General features: G+C 46.0%; 3 protein-coding genes across 8 annotated transcripts in view; 2 read left to right on the top strand and 1 right to left on the bottom strand.

Annotated features, from left to right (window-relative positions):
* The first annotated feature begins 28 nt into the window (after positions 1-28).
* On the top strand, positions 29-2202 carry LOC120373001 (actin, cytoplasmic type 5-like). The gene is made up of 2 exons (XM_039490733.1): positions 29-188; positions 531-2202. The coding sequence occupies exon 2, from the start codon at positions 542-544 to the stop codon at positions 1670-1672; it is 1131 nt and encodes a 376-aa protein (XP_039346667.1). The 5' UTR covers positions 29-188; positions 531-541; the 3' UTR covers positions 1673-2202.
* Positions 2203-9417: 7215 nt separating this feature from the next.
* LOC120374144 (actin, cytoplasmic type 5) lies at positions 9418-11971 on the bottom strand. The gene is made up of 2 exons (XM_039493438.1): positions 11815-11971; positions 9418-11173 (listed from the first exon to the last, which is right to left on the bottom strand). The coding sequence occupies exon 2, from the start codon at positions 11160-11162 to the stop codon at positions 10032-10034; it is 1131 nt and encodes a 376-aa protein (XP_039349372.1). The 5' UTR covers positions 11163-11173; positions 11815-11971; the 3' UTR covers positions 9418-10031.
* A 50-nt stretch (positions 11972-12021) lies between these two features.
* Positions 12022-21381, top strand: part of ARID3B (AT-rich interaction domain 3B) — a 46259-nt gene continuing 36899 nt past the window's right edge. For 3 of the 6 annotated variants that reach the window (XR_005585897.1, XR_005585896.1, XM_039493434.1), the window contains exons 1-2: positions 12023-12193; positions 15617-16257. Coding sequence is in view for 4 of the 6 variants with exons in the window: in XM_039493434.1 (XP_039349368.1) it covers positions 15697-16257 (561 nt within the window). In the remaining 2 variants the exon portion in view is untranslated. Of the gene's footprint in view, positions 12246-13315; positions 13534-14608; positions 14685-15616; positions 16258-21381 lie in introns of those variants that run through there. The other 3 variants (XM_039493435.1, XM_039493436.1, XM_039493437.1) reach the window with 3 other exon arrangements.

The raw sequence follows: 21381 nt of genomic DNA, 5'->3' as shown, positions 1-21381 counted from the left end.
AACAAGACTGGTTCGGCCAGCGACGTTCTGATAGGTGGATGGGAAGGCGGATTATCAACGCGACAACCAATGGGCGTGCGGGGCCGGAGGCGGGTTTCCATTTCCGGTGGGGATAAAGCGGCGCGCGTGGTGCCTGCGGAAGGAGACAGAGGCTGCAGCAGTTTCCGGACGTGACTGCGCTGCTTTAGGTACCGGATGGTGGGGGAGGGTATGTGCCCTGCGGACAGGGCGGAGCGGGGCTGGGCTGGCGGGGCGAGGTGTGCTGTGCTGGCCGCTTTGAGCTGGGTCTCGCTCGCCCTGGTCTCCAGTCGGAGCCGCTGAGTCCGCGGGGGCGGGCTGGGCCTGGCATGGCCTCTGTGGGGGGTGGGCGCTTCCTAGACTGAGCCCTGCTGCACCCACATCCCGGTCCAGACAACAGCAGTGTCTCTCTGCCGTAGAGCGAATGGGGGAGGTAGCCAATAACATTTCCTTGAAAACTTACATGCACCTAACAGGATCTGTGCTCCCCTCTCTCTCGCTCTCTCTCTCAGATTAACTCAAAATGGCTGATGAAGAAATTGCCGCTCTCGTTGTTGATAATGGCTCTGGGATGTGCAAAGCTGGCTTTGCTGGGGATGATGCTCCTCGAGCTGTGTTCCCTTCCATCGTGGGACGCCCCAGGCACCAGGGTGTCATGGTGGGCATGGGGCAGAAAGACAGCTATGTAGGTGATGAGGCCCAGAGCAAGAGAGGTATCCTCACCCTGAAGTATCCCATTGAGCATGGCATCGTCACCAACTGGGATGACATGGAGAAGATCTGGCACCATACCTTCTACAATGAGCTGCGAGTTGCCCCTGAGGAGCACCCAGTCCTGCTCACTGAAGCCCCCCTGAATCCCAAGGCCAACCGAGAGAAGATGACACAGATCATGTTTGAGACCTTCAACACCCCAGCTATGTATGTGGCTATCCAGGCTGTGCTGTCCCTGTATGCCTCTGGGCGTACCACTGGTATCGTCATGGACTCTGGGGATGGGGTCACCCACACAGTGCCAATCTACGAGGGCTACGCCCTGCCCCATGCCATCCTGCGTCTGGACTTGGCTGGCCGTGACCTGACTGACTACCTCATGAAGATCCTGACAGAGAGAGGCTACAGCTTCACCACCACGGCCGAAAGGGAAATTGTGCGCGACATCAAGGAGAAGCTCTGCTACGTCGCCCTGGACTTCGAGCAGGAGATGGCCACGGCTGCTTCATCTTCCTCCCTGGAGAAGAGCTATGAGCTACCTGATGGCCAGGTGATCACTATCGGGAATGAAAGGTTCCGGTGCCCAGAGGCCATCTTGCAGCCCTCCTTCCTGGGGATGGAGTCCTGTGGCATTCACGAGACCACTTTCAATTCCATCATGAAGTGTGACGTAGATATCCGAAAGGACCTCTATGCTAACACGGTGCTGTCTGGGGGAAGCACCATGTATCCTGGCATCGCTGACAGAATGCAGAAGGAGATCACGGCCCTGGCACCCAGCACAATGAAAATCAAGATCATTGCCCCACCAGAGCGTAAATATTCTGTCTGGATTGGTGGCTCCATCCTGGCTTCTCTCTCCACCTTCCAGCAGATGTGGATCAGCAAACAGGAATATGATGAGTCTGGCCCATCCATTGTCCATCGTAAATGCTTCTAAAGAGGGTCCCAGCAGGTGTGCTCAGCCTCTGCTGATGGGGTTACACACAGTATAATTGTCAGGGCAAATGTATTTACCAAATTGAGTAGTTACTTGTAAACTTTGCCCTTGAAAAGCCTTTCGTGTTGGACCAATATTGTTTGATTTACTCACCTCCCCTTATGTTTAACTTGAGTATTCCTTTGATGTACTATGTAGTAACTATACCCTGTGCATCTTAAGCTGTTGCAGGTTGCACATGTGACCAAGGTTACAATTAACTGTATTAGTAGAGAGAGTGAGTGAGCGCTACTTGTTAGGCTTTAGTTTTCTTGTGGCTGACTAGTAACCCTTTACTTTTTTCCCCCTTTAGCTATAAATTCCCTGGGGCTGGAGACTAGACTAAGGGTGGTTGACTTTACAATGTAACTTTGATGTAATGGCATCTCAGAAGTAGATTTGTAACTAACCCTAAAGGTGATAATTGTATTTTCACTGACAGCTCCTTGTGTAAGGCAAACTAATAAACTTCTGTGGTGTAAAATTTAAAATGTGTTGTACAATTGGTTCAGGGTAACTGGGGTGATCAGCATGAAGAAGCTAATTATTCTTTCAAGTGTACTAATAGAAATGCCTGTTCCTTAGTAGTTTGCATAATTAAATTGCAAGGCTATACTGCAGCCTGCCAGATTAATCTCATCACCCTAGTGTGGTGATTGAGTGCCCAGAAAATGCAATGGGGACTTCTGAAACCTGCATAACGTGTCTCGCTTCTGTTTTGGTACAGAGATTAGCTTGGTGTTGACTAGGTAAGAAATTTTGACCTGCATTTACAGCAGGGTCCTGAAGAGCCCTCTCTTCTATTAGAAAAGCATGGTTACCTGTAGCTGTTGCTGGGTACCACTAATTTTGTTCAGCGAGGGAAAATGGTGTGTAAAACATCTCTTAAAGATGGGCAAGAGAAATGGACTGGGGGGAGGAATATGATGTATGAAGGCCTGAATGTTAAATGGACTTTCTGCTGTAGATGAGGACAATTTCTGCCCCAGAGAATTGACTGGAGAAATAGTGGAAATTCACCTAATGAGTGAAGTTGGGGTGGGTTTTTAGGCTGCTTAAACAGCTCTTTTTAATACTGTAAGAATTTGTTTAAGCCTTTTGGAAATTTGCTTTTTGGCTTAAAGGTCCATCATCCTGCTGCTTCAACTAAGATACAAGAACCCACAATAACATCCACTCAGGTATCCAACATGTCCTGTCTTCCAGGCAGGACATATCATTCCTGATGTTAAAAGTATCTTCTGAGCTGCCTTTGGACTGTGAGAACTAAAAGCATATGCTCAACTCTAGTAAACTGTCATACACTTCTAAGATCAGTCAGACTAAACTAAACACTATAACTATCTTAAATGGAACTGCCCTGTCTTGCCTTGAGTACTGTCTCCAAAAGAATAAACACACTCCACCCTAGAGCCTTGTAGGAGGGACAGTTTTGTATTCAGCTGGACAGACTTTTTGCAGAAGTGGCCCTTAATTCAGATTTTGGCAGGCTTCTGTTTCACTTCACTTTGAAAACACAACTGTGAAGCTAAACTGATCTTAAAGATGAACTCAAGATGAAGTGGTGGTATCCTTTAAATAGGATACCTTCTTGATCTGGTCCTAATGGTTGGTGGTGAAACTTACCTACCTCTCTTCCTTTCCAAACAAAATCACTCCACAGGGTAAAACTACCATGCATTATGATCTCTCAAATAGTAACTTTATATGCTGTTGTATATCCTTGATTTTTTTTTTTTGCTTTTTCTGTATGTGCCCTGGTTTGAATCACATTCCTTGAGGCTGCCAGCAGCTGTGTACCTCATCCACATATTTCATTGCCTACATGCATTCTGGATGGGAATGTCCAGCTAGCATAAGCAAAGGCAAGTAGCCTGGAAAGAGTCTCTCATGGTATTGAACACCTGAGTGTGCTGGACTGGTGGCTGCTGGTTTATCCAACTTTAGTATAAAGTTCAAGTTGTACAATACTTAGAAATATTTCTATGTCCCTATCACTTTCAGATACCGATATGGCAAAGTTACTTTGCTGTGGCAACAATGGACTTGCCTGTGATCTAGGGCAGATTATATATGGGATAGCTCAGGGGTTTGAGCATTGGCCTGCTAAACCCAGAGTTGAGTTCAATCCTGAGGGAGCCATTTAGGGATCTGTGGTGGCGCAAAAAAAAAGGTGGGGATTGGTCCTGCTTTGAGCAGGGGGCAGGACTAGATGACCTCCTGAGGTCCCTTCCAACTCTGATATTCTATGATTCCCACCATTGTGGTGTACGGTATAAAAGACATGGTGAGTATTCTGCTGTGTGAGTGCACAGGACAATGGTGCCCAGCTGCTACACAGGCAATAAAGGCACAAAATATAGGAGGTGTGGGCTGTGAGGCCTTGAGAAGCAACACAATGCTATCCAAATTCTCAGACAGCTGGCAGTGTGCCTGCTTTCTCTCACCTGTCCTTATCCCATAGCTACTGCCATGGTGTGGCTTGTGTTCCTGTTACTTCTCCTAACATCATTACCCCCATACCTCCCTCCTGATACCCCATAACCTGGTCTTTAGCCTGTCCTGCCCCCTTACCAAACTCCTGCTCCACACTAACACGCCTTGCATTCTGCTACCAGGTGTGAGGATTGCAGCCTTTCTGGTTCTTTCATGAGAACAGAAAAAAGGAAATACTTCTTTGTCTCTCAAGGTGAATAGCTCTCTTTTTCATGGGGGGAGGAGAGGAGGGGTTGCTCCTTTTACTGATGGATCCTACTCTGTTCCCAAGTGTAGCAAAGGAATAGTTTCTAGGCATTTGCTATGGGGAGAACACTCTTAAATGCCATACACTTGGCAGGCAACCAAGAGACTGCTTACAATTGTTCCAAGAAAATGATTGGGAGCATTAAACTATAAATCAAGTGGTGAGGTGGGGACTTGGAACCTGAGCCTGATGCAGTCCATGCGGGTTTCTTCATTGACTACAGCAGGCTTTGGATCAGGCCCTGAATGCAGCATCTTCTGAGGAATTACAGAGACTTGCTTTGCTGCAGGTTTATAAAAGATGGTAGCCAGTAAGTCATCTTCCTGCTCTTCTGCTAATAAAATGTTCAAATGGAGACAGCATGAGTCCAACTTGCTTGCCAAGCTGTACAAAGTCGTAGCTTACCTGCCAACCCAGAATTGAATCCACTAGCTTGGAGCCTTGCACCCTACGTCTACTAGAGTCAAGGGGCCTTTGTGGGGGTGTTGGGATCCCTTGCAGGATCAGATCCAAATGTCAGACTGTGCAAACACAAGAGCTTGCGGTGCTGCAGCCCAGAAGGATACCTTGAGGAACCATCCATACAGTCACTTTGGGAGCTTGATCAGCCTTGAAGCATAGAAGGGCCCACATTGTGTTTCAACCATCTTTTCAAATCATGTTGCCGTCTAGGGAAGGTGAGTTAATCCCACCTACATTGTAAGATTGAACTATGTTTTACCTCTGATGGCCATGTGGTAACTGAGCCCCCAAGGAGGTGAGAATGATAGTATAGATAAGCCCTTATTAACACTGCATAAGGCATAAATCTGCCCCTATCCTCCCATCACTAGTGGGAAACCAGGGATATGGCTACAGTGTGAAACTGACCATGTTAATAACATCCCTTGGGCCAGCCTGTAGAAAAGACCCAGGTCCACAAAGGTATTTAGGCTCCTAACTCCCACTGAAATCAATGGAAGTTAGAAGTGTAAATACCACTGAGGATGTGGATCAAACTTATAAGCAGGGTAGTTTTTGTTTTAAAAACAGCCGGGGTGTCACGAAGAGGTACAGACCCACTGAGAGTGAGGAATGGGGAGGACAGAGCCCTTTGTCTTCCTTATAATGCTGTTGCTAGATGAGAGTGTTGGGGGAGGACACTCCTGTGGGTCTGAATTTAAGAGGCACTCACCTCTCATGGAGCAGGGATTGTGGATGGCTACCTGCAGAGGGTGGGTGCTGGGGGCCAGGTTCCTGTCATAGGCTGGAGCTGATGCAAGCTCCAGCTGTAGTGTGAGGATGGTACCTGCCATGGAGCAAGGGAGGGGACTAGGGAAGGTACCTGCCATGGGGCGGGGATGCAGTGGAGGACAGGATCAGGCAGAGGAGGAAGCCAGGTTAGAATGGCTGCAGTGCTCTGCTTCCAGCATTGTGAATGAGAATGAAACCGAATCTTTCCCAACCTCATTTGTTTCCTCATGTTTTGCTGACATCCAGCACAGGCCAGGAAGCAGGGCTGCTTTGCCCCTGTACCAACGGCTTTGCTTCATTCGGCTTCTAGCCCAATGGTGCTCGCAGCCCCTGCCAGCCTGGGAAGAGGGAGACTGGGGTTGGGTTCTGACCCATCTCCCGCAACACAGCACAATGTGATGAATCTGCTGAGTGGTCATAGTCTGAGGGTGGGAGGTATTGAGGAGTCGGTCAGGCAGGCAGGGCATCTTGGGGACCAGGAAGGACAGTGACCTTTGGAGATAGCTGGGTCATGGCACCAGGGATAGTTCCCATCAGCCTGTGATCTGTCCTATGACAGCAGGGTTGCATGGCACCACAGGGGAAACGTCAGAGGCGTCCAGGACCCAAAACACCTCTGCTGGCCAGATGCCATTTTGGGCCTGTGATCATGGAGATACTGGCACCCATGGAATGGGGGATGGACAGGGTGTCCCATGGAGAAGGACATGTGGGTGTCTCCAAGGAGGAAGTCACATGGGGACAGGTTGTATTTGGCAGGCTGGGTGGTGAGTCTCTGTGATGTCTAGAAGACCCCAGCAGGGAGCATCAGAGGGGCGCTCAGCTGGGTGGTGAGTCTCTGTGATGTCTAGAAGACCCCAGCAGGGAGCATCAGAGGGGCGCACGGGGTTCCTCAGCATGGGAATGAGGGAAAGGGGAATGTTGTGTCAAATTAGAATCACAGAAATATCAGGCTGGAAGGGAGCTCAAGAAATCATCAAGTCCGTCCCCCGGTGCTGAGGCAGGACCAAGTAAACCTAGACCAGCCCGGACAGGTGTTTGTCCAACCTGTTTTTAAAAAACTCCAGCAATGGGAATTCCACAACCTCCCTTGGAAGTCTGTTCTAGGGCTTAAATACTCTTTTATAGTCAAAGTTTTTCCTAATATCTAACCTAAATCCCCTTTGCTGCAGATTAAGCTAATTACTGCTTGTCCTATCTTCACTGGACACAGAACAATTGATCCCAGTCCTCTTTGTAACAGCTCTTAACATATTTGAAGACTATTATCAGGTCCTCCCTCAGTCTTCTAGTCTCAAGACTAAACATGCCCAGTTTTTCAACATTTCCTCATATGTCAGGTTTTCTAAAACTCTTATCATTTTTGTTGCTCTCCTCAGGACTCTCTCCAATTTGTCCACATCTTTCCTAGAGTGCAGTTGCACACAATACTCCAGCTGAGGCCTCACCAGTGCAGGACAATTGCCCCCATCTCTTATGTATGACACTCCTGTTCATAGACCCCAGAATGACATTAGCCTTTTTCATTAGCTGCATTATATTGTTGACTCATATTCATTTTTGATCGCCAGATCCTTTCCAGCAGTATTACCGCCTAGCCTTGCTGCACCCCCCGCCCCCATAGTAACTTCATGTAGACCACATTTCCCTAGTTTGCTTATGAGCATGTCATGCAGGACTGTGTCCAAAGCCTTATTAAAAATCCAGATATAGTATAGTGTTATATTTGGATTAGATTGCAAGCTCTCTGAGGCTAGGGACCATCTGTTTCTTCTGTCTGTATAGCACCCAGCACATAGGATTCCAGTCCAAGCTAATATTGCAATACAATATTTCTGTCCATGGTGTGCTTTTGTAGTCATCTTTCAGTGGTCTCTTTAGAATAGACAAGACCCACAAGTAAGTTAAGTCTCTAAAAACATGTCACTTCCTTAAATGCATATTGGCTTGTGTAACAAGTTTGCCACCACCGTTTAGAAGTAATGAGTATTATTTATTGTAATTAAAACAGGTAACAGTTGAGTCCCACCTAAAAGAAAAAAATTCATCCCCTACCCTCATCTCTTTTAAAATGTGTTAATGAGAAACTGCTGCTAAGTCTGGTTTCAGATGTCAACACTGCAAAACCTCCTAAAAACTTTGTTACCATAGTCCAAAGTAGCACTTTAGGTTGGGTTTCTGCATTGTAGGAGGCTGACCCTAGCTGGAGTGGGGTCCCATCCAAGGCTCTAGTCCCTGAGAAAGAGGAAGAGCTAGTTAAGAGGAGAAGTGACTGAGGAACCAAGAGGACTAGAAATTCAGGTAGAACTGAGTGTATCCATGGGGAAAGCCAACCCAAGAGGCACACACACAAAAGGGAGAAATCTGGGAATCTGTACTGCTGGAAGGAACTCAGGGGTTAAACTAGCAAGTAAATTGTGTATTAGCTTGCATTGTGCTGGGGCAACAAGAGGTGAGGTCATTTTGGGGCAGACTGAAGCTGGGAGGTAATCAGTTGGTCTGCACTCAGATTTTGATGTTTGAGGACTGTATTTTCCCCCTACCTACCCACCCACAGAACAAGACCATTTTAAAAGAAAACTGCATGATTGAGGACTGGGGGAGATTGAAGAGTCAGTCTTGATCACTTGTATAGGGGCAGCTGCTAGACTGTTTAGAAATTCTCACTTTTCTATGCTATTGTAGGCTACTGAGAATTTGAAGGAAACAGCAAGTTCTAGTATCTTCTCTTCCCCAACCCCAAGACAACTCCAAAAAAGGTCAAAGTGGTAGTTTTTAGAACCATGGGTAAGGTCTCATTTTACTATACGTAGGGAAAACTCTATACCTTCATTGCAAGTTACTCTTTGCAGGACAACTACTGCAACTTTGCATGGTTTTGCTGGTGTTAACCTTGTAGAAAGCCATTTTCAGCTAGACAACAATGGAGGCAGTAAAATACTCCACCGCAATGCCATTCAGCTATAGCAGTGTTTCTCAAACTGGGGCTGCCACTTGTGTAGGGAAAGCCCCTGGCGGGCCAGGCTGGTTTGTTTACCTGCCCTATCTGCAGGTCTGGCCAATCGCAGCTACCACTGGCCACGGTTTGCCACTGCAGGCCAACGGGAGCTGCTGGAAGCAGCAGCCAGTACATCCCTCAGCCTGCGCTGCTTCCAGCAGCTCCCATTGGCCTGGAGCAGTGAACTGCAGCCAGTGGGAGCCGCAATCGGCCGAACCTGCAGACCCAGCAGGTAAACAAACCAGCCCAGCCCACCAGGGGCTTTCCCTACACAAGCAGCAGCCCCAGTTTGAAAAACACTGAGCTACAGGGAATCTTAAGAGGAAAGTATTCTTTATACAACAGCAAAGTTATTACTCCTAAAAAAAATAATCAGGAAATGTGAGTTAACTGCATTATATTACACTGGTTTTGCTTTTAGATATCTCCCTACTTGCAACACCATTAGAAATAGCGTTAGCTTCCTTTGCATCGAGATATCAGAACTTTTGTTCCCCCTTCTTCCTTACTTTCTTTCAATGTCAGAACAATGCATAAAGGAGCCCCTCCCCCATCTACAAACTGAGTACGATGATGATAGCTCCAATACCCCATTACCACAAATTCAATATTTAAAGAATTTGTGCTCTCCACTTTGGAGTGGCAGAGTACATGTGTCCAGCACAACTGTTCCTACTGAGGCCTTTGGTATATAACCAATTTGGCATGCAAGAGTTAGAATTATGATTTAGCCAATATATGATGGTTTTATTAAAAAAAGTGAGATGACCAGGCTTATTCAGCCTGGAGGGCAGACCATGTGTGATTCCTGGCATACAATTATGACAACTTTTTAAACCACAGAAGTTTATTAGTTTGCATTATACAAGGAGCTGTCAGTGACATTACAGTTATCACCTTTAGGGTTAGTTACAAATCTACTTCTGAGATGCCATTACATCAAAGTTACATTGTAAAGTCAACCACCCTTAGTCTAGTCTCCAGCCCCAGGGAATTTATAGCTGGGGGGTGGGGGAGTAAAGGGTCACTAGTAAGCCACAGGAAAACTAAAGCCTAACAGGTAGCGCTCTCTCTTCACTAATAGAGAATTGTAACCTTGGTCACATGTGCAACCTGTAACAGAGCTTAAGATGCACAGGGTATAGTTACTACACAGTACATCAAAGGAATACTCAAGTTAAACATAAGGGGAGGTGAGTAAATCAAACAATATTGGTCCAACACGAAAGGCTTTTCAAGGGCAAAGTTTACAAGTAACTACTCAATTTGGTAAATACATTTGCCCTGACAATTATACTGTGTGTAACCCCATCAGCAGAGGCTGAGCACACCTGCTGGGACCCTCTTTAGAAGCATTTACGATGGACAATGGATGGGCCAGACTCATCATATTCCTGCTTGCTGATCCACATCTGCTGAAAGGTGGAGAGAGAAGCCAGGATAGAGCCACCAATCCAGACAGAATATTTACGCTCTGGTGGGGCAATGATCTTGATTTTCATTGTGCTGGGTGCCAGGGCCGTGATCTCCTTCTGCATTCTGTCAGCGATGCCAGGATACATGGTGGTACCACCAGACAGCACTGTGTTAGCATAGAGGTCCTTTCGGATATCTACGTCACACTTCATGATGGAGTTGAAAGTGGTCTCGTGAATGCCACAGGACTCCATCCCCAGGAAGGAGGGCTGGAAGATGGCCTCTGGGCACCGGAACCTTTCATTCCCGATAGTGATCACCTGGCCATCAGGTAGCTCATAGCTCTTCTCCAGGGAGGAAGATGAAGCAGCCGTGGCCATCTCCTGCTCGAAGTCCAGGGCAACGTAGCAGAGCTTCTCCTTGATGTCACGCACAATTTCCCTTTCGGCCGTGGTGGTGAAGCTGTAGCCTCTCTCCGTCAGGATCTTCATGAGGTAGTCAGTCAGGTCACGGCCAGCCAAGTCCAGACGCAGGATGGCATGGGGCAGGGCGTAGCCCTCGTAGATTGGCACTGTGTGGGTGACCCCATCCCCAGAGTCCATGACGATACCAGTGGTACGCCCAGAGGCATACAGGGACAGCACAGCCTGGATAGCCACATACATAGCTGGGGTGTTGAAGGTCTCAAACATGATCTGTGTCATCTTCTCTCGGTTGGCCTTGGGATTCAGGGGGGCTTCAGTGAGCAGGACTGGGTGCTCCTCGGGGGCAACTCGCAGCTCATTGTAGAAAGTATGGTGCCAGATCTTCTCCATATCATCCCAGTTGGTGACGATGCCATGCTCAATGGGATACTTCAGGGTGAGGATACCTCTCTTGCTCTGGGCCTCATCACCTACATAGCTGTCTTTCTGCCCCATGCCCACCATGACACCCTGGTGCCTGGGGCGTCCCACGATGGAAGGGAACACAGCTCGAGGAGCATCATCCCCAGCAAAGCCAGCTTTGCACATCCCAGAGCCATTATCAACAACGAGGGCAGCAATTTCTTCATCAGCCATTTTGATTTAATCTGAGAAACAGTAAGGGGGACAGAGAACAAGGGTTTGTCAATATCTGACTACCCTCCCCATAAGCCCTACTTAGATTACCACTGAGGCAAGAGGACAAGGATCCGGGGTTAGAAACTAACATGAGAGCCTAGGAGCAAGGCTGCAGGCCTTTATAGGGAGGGTGCATAAAGATGTCTCATCTGAGGGAGATCCCATCCGCTCACATGACCTGGCTCTACTTCCGGCCAGGCACAGAGACAAGCATTCAGCCAGGTTAAGTGATTGTACACTAGGCACTAGCAGCAACCTAGGAAGGGGAGTTTAAGTCTGAGCTAGTTAAACTGGCGCAGTCCTTGCACTCCAGACAACGGCTGTGCCGGGCGAGTCTGGGAATCCCGAGGCTTATTCCCAGCCCTCCTCCTCCCCCGCCACGAGTAGCACCAGGTTACGCCATAACCGAAGTGGTTTAAGCGTGTTCACATGAGGGGTTTGCGCCCATTTTGCTGGGCTGATTGCAGCTTCGTGTCGCGGGGGAGGGGTGCCACGGGGGCGGCGGGCCCTGCTTGCCACGCCCAGCCCACAGCACCCAGAAGGCTGTACACAGCCAGCCAGCCACCTCAACAGCGGAGATCCGCTGCACCCCTTCCCCGCACCCCGGTACCTGCACCGGCTGCCCACACACGCTCCGGCACTGCTCAGCAACTTCCCCGCAGCAGTCAGTAGCGCCCGCGCCCAGCACCGCTTTATCACCACCGGAACCGGAAACCCGGCCCCGGCTCGGTGCGCCCATTGGCTGCTGATGATAACGGCCCGCCTACTCGCCCCAGTTCCTCTACCTGATTCCGCCTCCTGACAGCTACTTCCGGTCAGCGTTCTCTCTGCGGGGGGAGGGGAGGCTAATGGCGTAGCTTCCGCTATGCGCCCCGCCCCCTCCCAGCCCCGTTTCCGGTCTTGCTAAGGGGGGCGGGGGAGGGGTGACGGTCAGAGTCGAGTGGCTGCGCGCGGGCCTGCAGCGACCCGCTCCCCTCGCTCTTGAGGAGGTAATGGCCCCTCTGCTCCCGCTGGAGGCAGGCTGCGGGGGCTGGGTGCGAGGTAGGGGTAGGGGCGGGGGCTGGGTGCGAGGTAGGGGTGGGAGCTGGGTGCGAGGGCAGGCTGCGGGGGCTGGGTGCGAGGTAGGGGTGGGAGCTGGGTGCGAGGTAGGGGTAGAGGTAGGGGGTGGGGACTGGGTGCGAGGTAGAGGTAGGGGTGGGAGCTGGGTGCGAGGTAGGGGTAGAGGTAGGGGGTGGGGACTGGGTGCGAGGTAGAGGGCAGGTTGAGGGGGCTGGGTGTGAGGTAGGGGTGGGGGGGCTGGGTGTGAGTTTGAGGTGGGGGGGCTGGGTGTGAAGGCAGGCTATGGGGTTGTTGTTGAAGGGCTAGTTATGAAGGTTTTGGAGAAGCTGGTTTGGAGGAGAAGGGTTGGTTATGGGGGTTAGAGGTGGTTTGAAGAGGTTGGGAGGGAAAGGGGTGGTTATGGGGGGGCTAATTGTCAGTTGGTTTTGTGGGGCAGGATATGTGACTGGTTATAGGGCGGCTGGGGGAACTAGTGGGGGGGCTCTGTGAGGACGAGGTTATGAGTGTTGAGGAGTGGGTTGGTTGGGGCAGGTTGTGGGGTTGGTTGGAATGACTGGCTCTGGGTTAGTGGGGTTTGTGTGGTTGCTTACTGGGGAGAGGGATTTGGTTTGGTTGAGGGACAGACTATAGGGTTGATTGGCATGACTATGGTGGGAGGAGTTGGTTGGGTGATAGGTTATGGGTGAAAGTGGTTAGTTAGGGGGCTGGTTTAGGGAAGTAGGTTACAGTGATCTGGTGTGAGAACTAGATATAGAGGGGATAATAAAAACTTGGGGGAGCAGGAACATTCCATAGTGGAGCCTGCCTGAAAATACAGGGAGCATTCACAGTTTTGTTTACTACTTTCTAAAGCCTCTCATTTCTTTTCAGAGGAGCTTGAATTGTATACTTTTAAGCATTTTTTCTGTTTCAAAATGTCCTTTTTATAGCCCCACTCAAAGCTGTCAGAAGCACACAGTGTGGTTTAATTGCAATAATTAGGTTTGGTTAAAACAAAGAAGGAAGGTTTAAAAATTCAGATGGGAAGGCTTTTTCTTTAATTGTTCTTCCAGGATGGAAATCCACATGAGGTTGGGTTACTGCACGAGAATGCAAAAGTTAAACTGAGTAATTTCACTGACCAGAGTTGGTTGTAAATCAAAAAGTTAAGCAAATACTAATACTGAAAGAAAATCAGATGTTAAAACTATTTTTAATAATCTAAAGTAGTAATAGCAATCCAGATGGAGAATTTTTTAAAAAATTGTATCCTGATCTTGTACTCTTTGTTGTAAGTATCTTTATTTACTTAAAACACTCTGAAATGTTGAATATCTTTTTACAATCACATTGACACTTAATCAGGGTGTGGTTACTATATCTTTGGTTCTGGAATCATAGAAGATTAGGGTTGGAAGAGACCTCAGGAGGTCATCTAATCCAACTCCCCTGGAGCCCTTTGGGGTTCACATTCATGTCTAATCCAGGAGAAATGTATAAATCTTGGTATAACCTTTCATACATTATTGTATCAGAGCTGTGAGAGACACATTGGAACTGCATACCAGGGCTGTGTTTCTGCATCTGAGGTGTGTTTTCCTGAAGTTAATCACACACTAATCACTTCTTATTGTGTTGCACATGAGGCATGTATTAACTGCACACCCTGTTGTGTATTGCTACATTTGAGATATGATAGTTGACACCCTAATATGCCTCAGGTGCAGTGCTACACAATAAGGTGTGTTGTGGGAGTTTTATACACATGCCTTAGGCACAGTAATAAACAATCTGGTTTGTGCTTAATGTTAGAATCCACATTCCAGTTCATTATTATTGTACAAGGGAGATGTGTATGTATTATAACACCAATGCCAGGCTGTGTATTGTGCCTGAGGAGTGTCTGATGCCCTAATCGCATGCCAGATGATGTATGATTGTTACTGACATTCGAACTGTCTGTTGCTTCACTTTTAAGCTAAAGGATGTATTGAAATATGATAGTTAAGAATGCTGGTAGACCTGTCATTGGAATGATTTTATTTATGACAATAGTTGCTTAATACAGGAAATGATTTGCTGAGAAAAATGTCTCTGGTATTGTAACTTGCACAATTTAAAATCAATTGTATTATGTTTGCGGAAGATATTGTTGAATCTCTTTTTTTAAGGAGAATCTAGGGACATTTGAGGTCTTTTCTCCTATTTTGGAACTGTGTGGAAATTGCGTCAATTAGTGTATTTGACTTGCCTACAGAAATGTGTTTTCTTGCGTTTAACCGTAGAGCATTAGCAAACTATCTTCCTTTTTAAGGACCTGGTGTTTGTTAGATTGCATACCACAGTGCTGGTTATGTGGGTGGAAGGAGGATTTCCTTAGTTTGTTTGCTGGCTGCCTTTCCTTTGTTTCTCGTACTTTATTGACTGTGTTCTGATTTACTGGTAAGTCTTGAAGGGCAGCTACTTAGCAGTTAGATCTACTTACATTTCTGATTTCTGTCATAATGCCTGGAAATGCACATTCTCCTTTAGCCTTTGAAAATTGTCTTCCCAGGATTTGCCTAGTATGTCTCAACTGTATACCTGGTTCTAGTCAGGTCTGCTAGTCTCTGTTCAAGAGGTGCCTAATACTGGAAGAGCAAGGGATGTTGTAGATCAAAATGGAGTGCTAACAAAGCCCTGTGCATCCTCTAATTAGAAAAACAGAGAGTGTCCCATCTTGGGATGTTAGGTGCATTGGCAGAGTTGTGTGTGGAGAAGGTGGGGTAAAGGTTTCCCAGTGACTAGCTATTTTGGGGGTAGGCTGATCTTTACTTTCATGACATCCAAATTACTCAGAAGAGTAACAACTGCTAAAAGAGCCCTGTTTTTACTAAGATCTCAGGGAGCATGTGGAACTTCTTTAAAATCATGAGGCATGAAATAACCTGCAAAGACAATAGTATTTGATACAGGATTATAAATATTTTCTTAAAAAGCATGCACTTAGTGCAATTATTATGATGTGCAATTCCTTCAGATAGTATATGGAGTAAGATTGAAATCTAAATTTAAAATCGAACGCTTTAAAGGTAATTAGTAAAACTTGTGGGAGAGGGGTCAGTGAAGAATATGCTCTTAGGGCAGGGGGGCAAACACTTCAGGTAAGCAGTTTGTAAAACTGAGGTTATGTTGTCGTGTGTTCAGTTTGAAAATACAATTTAAACACACTGAAAATCAAGTGCAAGTTTGAGCCTGAGGTTGTGAAACTCTAGGTTTACTATTTCACGGTCTCCTGAACTGGAAAGAGGACTGGCTTTGCAGCCTGCTTATCCTGTGACAGGGAAGAAGATGAAAGTGTGTTATATTCATACAAATATTTATCTATCTTTCAGGTTCTATTGATCTCTGAAGGTCGGGGCTTGAGCCCTGCTGGATAGAAAAGCTGTCTTTTCACAGCCATGCTAACTGCGGGATGAAGCTAGAGGCTGTTGTTGAGCAGCTGCAGAAGCAGCAGCAGCAACAGCAGCAAGGTCCTCTGCAGATGGATTCCAGAGAGAGACAGCAGAGGCAAATGAGAGAAACCCAGCTGCTTTATACTCAGCAGCTAGCAGCACAGCAGGCTGTTCTAGCAGCCACATCTGGCAGGGCTTCGGGCAGCCAAGCACTTGGTCCTTTGGCCAAAGTTCCACCTGTAATTGGGGCCACCCGAGCTTTTGATCAGAGCAGTGTGACCTCAGAACCGGAAGAGGATGAAGAAGAGGATGAAGAGGAAGAGGGTTTGGAAGATGGAGATCTTGAGGAGGACACCGAAATGACTGGGAAAGATGCCTGTTCTACTTTGAAGTATTTTCATTCTCAAAAAGTTTCCCATCACAACCAAAGAGTGGCTGCTACTTCGAATCCTCTTCCAGCCCCAGGACTTCAGCGGGGACAGCAGGAAAAGGAGGAGCAGGGTAAAGACACTACTAAACAATCATATTCTGGTTCCCCATCTGGGCGGCAGACCTGGAGAATGGATGAGCAGCTCAAGCAGGTCAGTTCTGACATCTCTTCTCTCTGAACAAAGGCTCTTTCTTTCAAAAGTGAATTTAGTACTTGTAAAAGGGGCTATATTTGACAGCTCTGGGGGTGCAGCTCTCTAACTGTACATAGAAGAGGTAAATTAAAGCCTGATCAACAAGGGTCACTGCTAGAGGTGAAAAAGGAGTTTGGTCTTTTTGGCTCATTCATTCTGTCTCCTTTCTGCTGAGACTGTCAGCATGGGGCTAGTTAGTACCAGTTGTTGTGATTAATTTTGATATAGGCACCTGTCTGTTAGCAACTGACTTAATTTATTTCACATTAACCATCTGTGAGCCCTCAGGTAGTAAAGACTTCCAGTTGCTATGAAGTTGGCCAGAATTTGAACCTGTGTCCTTTTGGGGAGAAAGTTCATATCCCATTCCTGATCATCTAAGAAGCACAGCCATTTTGTATTTCATGAGTGGATGGAAAGTGATTGACTTGCTTATTGAATAGTTACAGCAGGATGTTAATATTGGGCTTGAATCAATAATTACCAGTGCTTGAAGCTATATGCCAGTACAGCTAAGGGCTCTTCACTTTACTGTGTGCTTCATCATAAATGGGCATTTCTTTAGTGTAGTGCTAGGGTGCTTTATAGAGTTAAGATTAGCTCTGTTAGGTTAGGAACAGCCCATCGGTGGGTTGAGATTGGTTCTAAGGTTTAGGTGTGGGGGTTGGATTAGCTGCTCTTTGCTACAAGCTATAGTGTGGGTGAGCTTGGGTAAGGGTTCCATTAGGTGCTGTTAAGGTGGGTTGAATTAACTCTGCTGTGGAAGTCTCTTTCTCTATAGACAGAGAGTTTCTCCCTTGGAAATCCTGTGAATAAGTGGGAAGATTGGAGCTCCTTAGTGATGGCCTATGATGAATCATAGACTTCTGAATGTTTGCTATGAGTGCTGACAGTTCAAAGCCTGTCCCCTAAATACTGTGGGTCAGAGACCAGAGGGCTTTGCTTTACACCATCATAGGTTTTTTCAGTGGGGAAAGATTCTTATTTGACCAGCATAACATGACACAGCTCATGGAATATCACCCAGTAATTCCTGCATCAAGCTCATATCCTGATTCACTAGCTTCCATGTTGATGCACTTGGCAGGATTCCGTGAAAGTTGCCAGGTCAGTGGTAAATGGGATTCTGGACTCTCCATGCTGGTGAGCACACTAACTAAACAACTGTAGGATTTGGCAGCCTGCCAGCTGATACTCCAAAGTGCTTGTTGCTCAAGAGTGGCTAATTTGAGTGAGGAATTATTCAGACTGGTCTCAGGAAACTAGGTGGGTATGTCATTCAGGTGACGAGGTCTTTGGAGAAATTGCTTCAAAACTTGCTGCGCTTTCTAAACTGGAGTATAGTGGTTGAAGGGAAGACTAGTTCCCTTTTTCCAGTCTCTTGATACGACATAGCAGTCAGGGAGCTGACAGCACAGCAAGGCTCCTTGGTGGCACATTGTAGCAGCCTTAAAAAATGGAAACCTGGAATTTTAGGCTCCTTTGTAGTAGCTGCTGATCATATTGAGGTGTATAGGCTTGTATTTCCATGTTGACTCAGAAGACTGTTTTGGCTCCTGACTTTCTTTGTGCTTCAGTATAATACTTTCGTATCTTGCAAGAAATTATGGAGCTTTGTAAGTTAATAGGCTTGATTCACAGCCCCACAGCAGCCCCTTTATGCCACTCTGACAAACCATAAGGGCTACCAACTTGCCGGCTCTGGTGCTCAGGTAATACCTCTGGCATAAGATTCCCCAGGTGGCATAGTGATATTGTTACAGCTCCATCCTGGCTTACATGCTTAAAAGCTCTCATTGCTGTTGTACTTCAGCTGTCCTCAGCTGCCATGTGACCCTGTAGGGTCTGTTGCAACCTCATGTAGTTTTGGACCTGCCAAGTTTGTTCTAGAATCCAGGAAGTATAAAAGGGGGTTTACAACTAACTTTACTCCCCACCTCTGTGGCCTTCCTGACTGTAGTGTTGCATGGATCTCTGCTGCATGCATGAATGTGGCCCAGTGTTTGTAAAGCACTTTGACATGCACAGATGAAAATCACTGTGGTTGTGTAAAATACTGCTGGTAAATCATGCTCACTTTGGGTAGGGTAAGTATCAAAGGTTGATTGTGCCCTCAGTTGGAGTCTCCATGTAGGAGAGTGACAATTTAACTGCAAGATGATAGGTTCTGTCTCATGCTAGTCACACTTAAGGTACTGGTAGTTTTACCACTGGCTTCAGATGAAATGGGATCAAGCTTGTGTGGTGATTTCTGAATGCAAGAAAGAGCAGGCAGATATTTTTCTTCTGCTATTTAAATGATTTTTTTTTGGTTTCCTGGTGAGGTAAAATACCTTAAAAACACATGTATCTGTCTTTATATTTAACTAATATGTAGCTTTTAAAATGATTTGTGCTGCCCTTTTTAGAAGCTTCAGAATATTAAATACATCATCATTTCATCCTCTACCATTTACAAATGTCTTTCTCCACACTCTATTTTTGAAGATGTAAGTTCAAGCTCATTTGTTTTGCTTGCTTGTTTATGCACCAGTGTCATTAGTGATGTTGGCACAACATTGGGAAGAGGAGCTGATTAAATGATGCTGTGACTGCAGCAAGCAGGGATAACATTTTTTTTAGGTTGTAGAGCCCAAATGTTTTTAAAGTGTGTACAAATTTTAGCAGTAGTATTTTTAACTGAACAACGAAGTAGTAGATAATGGGTACAATTTTCAGAAGTGCCTAACTCACATTGACTGTCAATGGTACTTAGGCACAAAAGTCACTTATGTGCATTTTGAAAATGTTATCTTCAGTTTTAATACTGTACAGATGTTGAGCCTGGAGGGACATTCACCAGCAGGGTATGACCATTTTAGGCTAGATCAGATTTTGGGGGTAAACTTTATGACAATCTCATGATATTTGTAGGTTATATTTAGCTAGTTTTTGCTATTAATTATGGAGTGGAAAGTCATTTGTATTTCTTCTTTTGATAGTTATTTTCTTTTTAAAATGGGGTCTTCTGAAATGTTTTTTACTTCATAGCATAAGACTGAGATCCTCTGGAAGGGACCTATTAGTAGGGCAGTAGAAAGATGAATACCAGCATAGATGTCTGGCTACTTTTAGAGACATACTCAGCTTTGGACAGCCAAGTAAATAATTGTAGAACAAGCCAGCAGACAAAAGAGCTGGCTCAGCTTCTGACACGGGCAGTGGGAATCCTGTCAGCACAAAACAAGGAGGGAGTGTTAGCTGCTTGTCAAGGGGTTGCTGTTCCGAAAGAAGGGCGGAGGGATGCGGTAGGCTCAGTCTCTTCTAGCACTACTCAAATCCTGTGTAAAGACATCAGCTCTCCGACAGCCGAGGTTTCCCACGGCTCCTATAGAAAGGGAGATGTGGGCTGCCCGTCTTCATCTGAAGAGAAATGAGATTTTAATTCTGCGGGTGAAAATGTTGCTTTTAGCAGACGGTTGGGTGAGAGTTGGTCTAATTTTAAGCATAGCTTGGCAGTTTCTTTGGTTACTGGAAAGAGCCTCACTGCTGAGCAGATTACAGCCAGTTCAGTTCTGCTGCTGCCTTTCCAGTTCAGGTCCCAGAGAATCCTCTTCGAACTCAGGCTGGTATGCTCAGCAGCACGCTATACCACTGCTATGCCACTTTGATTGTAGATATCAAAGTGTATACATTAGTACTTGTATCCTTTCATGGGCTATAAATAATAAGGCCAGGATTTTCAAGTGCCTACTGACCTTGGGTGCCTCATAACACTTTAAAAGGACCTGATTTTCAGAGGGTTGCTGCTCAGTACTTCTAAAAAATCAGGTGTCTCAGGTTGTATACCCAAAACCACTAGTAACTTTTCAAAATCTTGACCTAAACTTTTAGAAAGATATTATGTGTTTGCAAAGAGAAGCCCACTTAGAGTGATCACTATAAACCAGCTCTGGGAAAGGGTGGCAGAAGTTCAATGGGTGCTGTGTTGCTTTAAATATAATCGATGCTGGGGTACTATTCAGAGGGGATACCTGGTAATCCAAAGGGATCGGAAATCATGGGAACAAATTAATTGTTTTACATGCTAAATGCCCTGCACCTTATTTGGAGCACTCAGTGCACACTTCTTAATATGGATTTCCAATTCCACTTGTGGGTCACCTTTAAAAAGCTGTCATGTAATGGAAAACAATTTTCTCTACTAGCAACTGTGTGTATCACATGTTCATTTAGTTCCTCTTTATTGCAAAGAACTCTTGCATGAAAACAAATTATTTGATTCTTAAGAATTTACCTGCTTTTCCTTCTTTGAATTCATTTATTCCCCATCTGAATTCCTTATCCTCTCTTAGCTGTGCAGATGACTGATGTTGCACCACAGCTGAGGTCACCATTGAAGTTGTAACTTAAAATGGGAAATAAGCAGCCAGAGCAGATAAACGTCTCAGAAACAAAGATGCTATTTTTGTTAAATGTCCCAAATTATACAGTAGAGAGAGACAGAAAAATAATTGAAATTTACTCTGTGGCCAGATTTTCAAGATTGGGTGTGTACAATTGCATGCACATATTTGATGTTCATGCACAAAATAAGGTATTTGTGCATGTTAGTGGCCTGTTAGATAACAAAATGATATACCCAATATACAAGCATAATTTCATGCATAAATTAATTTGTGTACAGTTGTGCTCACCTGATCTTGAATTTCTGGCTCCACATATCCTTTTAAAATTATCTAGGAGAAGTCAGTGTGTCTTGGTCTTCATGGTTCTATTGGCCCTGTTATCTTTGAGCTGTAAGGCAAAAGGGTTTAATTTTTTAATTGGAATGCTCTGATCCAATTTCCAGGGAGCAGATTTGGTGCTGGTTTATATCCCATGCAACTCCATCTGCATGGGATTATAAATTCCAAATTTGGCTTAAGTGTTTGCCTTTAACAATGCCTGTAGCTTGTTGTTCCAGTGCTGCTTTACAGGTGTACTAGTTAGACTAGGGGTACATCTACGCTACAGCTGGGATCGATGCTTTGAGATTGATCCACCGGCAGTCAATTTAGCGGGTCTAGTGAAGACTTGCCAAATCAACAGCAGATCGCTCTC

Source organism: Mauremys reevesii, linkage group 10 (genome assembly GCF_016161935.1).
Source record: "Mauremys reevesii isolate NIE-2019 linkage group 10, ASM1616193v1, whole genome shotgun sequence".
Taxonomy (NCBI): domain Eukaryota; kingdom Metazoa; phylum Chordata; order Testudines; family Geoemydidae; genus Mauremys; species Mauremys reevesii.
Note: the sequence above shows the minus strand (reverse complement) of the source record. Positions and strands in the feature narration are given on the sequence as shown.